The sequence below is a fragment of the Ictidomys tridecemlineatus genome, chromosome 4 (genome assembly GCF_052094955.1).
Source record: "Ictidomys tridecemlineatus isolate mIctTri1 chromosome 4, mIctTri1.hap1, whole genome shotgun sequence".
Classification (NCBI taxonomy): Eukaryota; Metazoa; Chordata; class Mammalia; order Rodentia; family Sciuridae; genus Ictidomys; species Ictidomys tridecemlineatus.
The window spans coordinates 107,080,060-107,084,710 of NC_135480.1; the positions used below are offsets into that span (position 1 = coordinate 107,080,060).

At 38.1% G+C, this 4,651-nt stretch overlaps 1 protein-coding gene across 2 annotated transcripts; it reads left to right on the forward strand.

Moving 5' to 3' along the window:
• The first annotated feature begins 240 nt into the window (after positions 1–240).
• Positions 241–3,268, forward strand: LOC101971457 (olfactory receptor 8G50). Of its 2 annotated transcripts, XM_013364846.1 has the most exons (2): positions 247–1,150; positions 3,240–3,268. In XM_013364846.1, the coding sequence occupies exons 1-2, from the start codon at positions 247–249 to the stop codon at positions 3,266–3,268; spliced, it is 933 nt and encodes a 310-aa protein (XP_013220300.1). The 2 variants fall into 2 exon arrangements, with proteins under 2 accessions (XP_005339606.1, XP_013220300.1); XM_005339549.1 differs by lacking the exon at positions 3,240–3,268 and having other exon boundaries at positions 241–1,179.
• Positions 3,269–4,651: the final 1,383 nt, after the last annotated feature.

The following is a 4,651-nucleotide window of genomic DNA, read 5'->3' on the forward strand; positions in this document are numbered from 1 at the left end:
GTGTTCAGAGCCTGGGTCCTACCAATTACAAATTTTAAAGCCCATAACACACATAGATATTTATTAACATGTCACATATTCCTGTAATACCAACATCATTGACAGCTGACATAATTGAGGGTTGAAAAGCAGAGGAAATGCCTGTCTAAAAACCATTGAATTCTCTCTTATACACATCATTGTGTGATCAGACAGTATATAACTATTAATTTTTTTTCTATTCCTATTTAGAAATCTCAGAAGATAATGGCAGAAGGAAATTATTCTGTAGTAACTGAGTTCATCCTGGCTGGATTAACAGACAAACCAGAGCTCCAGGTGCCCCTCTTCCTCCTCTTTCTAGGAGTCTATGTGCTCACAGTGGTGGGGAACCTGGGCATGATCACACTGATTGGACTCAGCTCTCACCTACACACCCCCATGTACTATCTCCTCAGCAGTCTCTCCTTCGTTGATCTCTCTCAATCCACTGTGATTGTCCCCAAAATGCTGGTAAATTTTGTGATGGAGAAAAACATCATCTCCTACCCTGAATGCATGACTCAATTCTACTTTTTTGTTTTTTTTACAATTGCAGAGTGTCACATGTTGTCTGCAATGGCATATGACCGTTATGTTGCCATCTGTAACCCCTTGCTTTACAATATTACCATGTCTAATCAAGTCTGTTTATTGTTGGTATTTGGGGTATATAGCATGAGCTTGATTGGTTCCATAGCTCTCACAACAGGCATGCTAAGAGTGCTTTTCTGTAAGGATAATATAATAAACCATTACTTTTGTGATTTTTTTCCTCTACTAGAGCTCTCTTGCTCCAGTACATTTATAAATGTGGTAGTAGGTATGTCCTCAAGTGCATTTAATATCATTTTCCCCAGCCTGTCCATCCTTAGCTCCTACATCTTCATCATAGCCAGCATCTTGCGCATTCGCTCCACTGAGGGCAGAGCCAAAGCCTTCAGCACCTGCAGCTCCCATGTGTCAGCTGTCGCTCTCTTCTTTGGTTCTCTAGCATTCATGTACTTACAACCATCAACAGCCAGCTCCATGGAGCAAGTGAAAGTGTCCTCTGTGATTTACACTATTATTGTTCCCATGCTAAACCCTCTGATCTACAGCCTGAGGAATAAGGATGTCAAAGTGGCCCTAAGTAAACTCCTTGGAAATAAAAGTTTCTGAAAGAGTATTATTCTTTAGCAAAAATTTATAATTTGTACAGATTTAGTAAGGAAGTAATTCTATAACAATGGATGTCCAGAAGGCATGAGATTGTTTGCTTGAACTTGATTATGTAGAAGAAAGGTGCCAAGGACAGGACTGGATTCACAGCATCAGACACATTGAAGACAGCACCCCACTGGGAAACCCCAGAATCCATCTACCCTAGTAACCTGTAGAACCTCTAAATATTTTAAAAAGTTCTTTGAAGTCCTCAAAATGTAAAATATTGCTCACATTTTATGTTTAGAGCATGAGTCTCTTCAGGCACAATTCATTTATATTAAATCAGGAAATAAATACATATGATCATTATTCTTTGTTATTATCAATATTTTATGAACTTGGCCTTCTTAAGTAAGTGTCTCAGCAAGTATTTCTGAAATTGTAATCTAAAATAAATGGTTTCAGGGCTGGGGTTGTGGCTCAGAGGTAGATTGCATGCCTAGCATTTGTGGGGTCCTGGGTTAGATTATCAGCACCACATAAAAATAAATAAAAAATAAAAATAAAATAGCTTTATCTATTTGGAATATATAAAATATAACCTCTAATTTTTACACAGTGTATAAAACTCTATTAAGGAGTACTGAGTAACATAAAGAGTAATGAGATTATGTCTATTAAGGAAATTATAATAGTGACACCAGTCTTGGATATCAGAAACAAGTTCCACTGTTTCTGAAGATTGAACACTTGAGAAATACCAAGACAAGTGTAGAAAGCACAATTTATTTGAGAAAGAGGTAGCAATAGATTTCTCCAAACAGAAGGGGTCCCAAAGCTGGGTGTCCATGGTAGTGGACATGTCTTGCTCTTTAACAGACATCAGAACCCCTGGTTCTCTTTTTTTCGTAGGTGGTAGCAGGGATTGAACTCAGGGCACTTAACCACTGAGCCAAATGTCCAGCTCTAGATTGTGTTTTATTTAGAGCAGAGTCTCACTGTGTTGCTTACCATGTCACTTTTGCTGATGCTGGCTTTGAACTCATGATCCTCTTGCCTCACCCTCCCAAGCAAGCCAGGCAAACTGCTGGGATTACAGGTGTGTGCCACTGCACCCAGCCCCACCTTCACTTTTTTTCTCTGCATCCCAGCCTAAGAGCAGGAAGGAGCAAGTGAACACGGATAATCTTTAGCAATCCATTGAACTGGGAAGTGTAATCCCAGTTTGCAACCCATTGTCCTCTCTGTTTGATAACCAGTGATAATGAGTCACCACCCTCTCTCAACTCCCATTATTCTTCATCTACACTGACAACTAGACCTTCACCCACTGCCTCCTTTTGTTGATGAATGTGACATATTCTGTCCCCTAAGGCCAGGTAGGGCTGCTTTTTGGCTAAAGAAAACATGTAGGAATTCATTACATAGGGCTCCTTTTAACTTGTTGTTCCCAACATCCTCACCTATTTGTCCCCTTACATTCCCCCTCAAGGAATTTGGGCCCCTAAATTCTTTTAGGGTATTTGGATGTCTACTCATTCTACTTCCTACGGAAGAAGGGTGACATCTAGGGAAAGGAAACTCAAAGTTCTTTTTTCTCCATCAGGAGGGGCATGTAGAGTTAAGGGTAGTTAGCATCCGAATGATTCAGATGTCCATGGTGGTATTGCATGTGTGACTGAAAGAGGCGTACACAAAGCAGTAGTTTTATAAGAATATAAACAATAAGACAGCAAATCATACTTCTTAAGAAACAATTAGCATGAAGCAATTAATAATATTGGCTGGTGACTGGAAACCATGAAGATGGTAACTCATTATTGCTCCAGGTGGAATCAATATGCTAGTTAAGGCTTTAGAAACGTTAGCAGAGCTGTTAGAAAAAATATACACAACATTTAGTTTTTATAATGCCACAAATTTCCTCATAAGATGTAATTAAGCTACTAATGCCATCTGATGTTTGCAAAATACTTTCTATTGAAACTACCTCTGTGTTGAGCAGGGAACCCTTTATTTCTGTCACTGAGGATTACATAATCAGTCTAGCAAACACAGACTCAGTCTGCCTACAGAGGAAATTATGAATATTAGTAGGTCTTAAATTAACTCAAGAAACACACAGAGCAGCAACAACAACCACAAAAAACAAAACAAAACAAACAAACAAAAAACTCTAACTCTGATAGTCTTTTGAGAGTTATCAGGCACTCCTGTCTAAGAACCCTTCTTTATACCCTCCAGTTTTACCTACTTTTTGTGTGGCTGACACAAACATACATCTCAAGTTACATTAAAAGAACTAATGTCTTTCCTTTTAAAATGTATATATATGATTGTGCTTTAGTTATTATTTTCCTGTCAGTTAATTAAGACAAAGTTGGTAAATTGATCTTGTTCCTATATACTATTAAAATCAGCTGACAATCATCAAAGTGTTACTCTTGGTAAGTTAGTAGCAGCTTCTTAGGTTCTCAAGTGCCATCTGCCAGGATAGGTCAAGGTCTTCCTGACCACATGTGGCGTCCCTTGGAAGCACCAAGGACATTTTCTTTCTTTCTAGCATGTTCACTGGTTGGCTTCTTGTTCTCCATGGTTGCATTGATCCCCCTGTTTGGGAGGTTATGTATCCCAGAGTTGCATAGCCCTTAGAGGTTCTCTTGTTCCATGGGTTTGAGCACATCTCAGAGAGGAAGAGTCAAATATTGGCTATTTTCTTTCTTGGCGCGTTTCTTTTTTCTAGCTTTAGTTTTCAAATTTTAGTTTTAAATATCTAACAAGCCAGCACTACAACTGCTAAAGTAGAAGTAATAGATTTTAATTTTAATGTCTAAGATTTTATAACTATTACTATTGCCTTTTTAATTTTTTTGTATTCTAATTTGTTATATATGACAGCAGAATGCATTACGATTCACATTACACATACAGAGCATGTTTTTTCATATCTCTGTTTGAATCAAAGTATATTCCCACCATTCATTTCTTCATACATGTACTTAGGGAAATGATGTCTATCTCATTCCACCATCTTTTTTTTACACCCCTTGCCCTCTCCCTTCTCCTCCCTCCCCTTTGCCCTATCTAGAGTTCATCTAATCTTCACATGATTCCTCTCCCAACCACACTATGTATCAGCCTCCTTATTTCAGAGAGAACATTCAGCATTTTGTTTTTATGAAATTGGCTTATTTCACTTAGCATTATATTCTTCAACTCCATCTGTTTATCTGCAAATATCATGATTTTATTCTCTTTAATTTCTGAATAATATTCCATTGTGCATAAATACCATATTTTCTTTATCCATTAATCTACTGACAGGCATCTAGATTGGTTCCACAGTTTAGCTATGGTGAATTGTGCTGCAATAAACATTGGTGTGACTGTGTCCCTGTAGTATGCTGTTTTTAAGTCCTTTGGGTATAGACCAAGGAGTGGGATAGCTGGGGCCATTTTAAGGGATAGGTGGTTCCATTCCAAGTTT

What these genes read in the sequence shown, in the direction of transcription:
- LOC101971457 (XM_005339549.1), top strand. Translation starts at nt 247, where the DNA reads ATGGCAGAAGGAAATTATTCTGTAGTAACTGAGTTCATCCTGGCTGGA.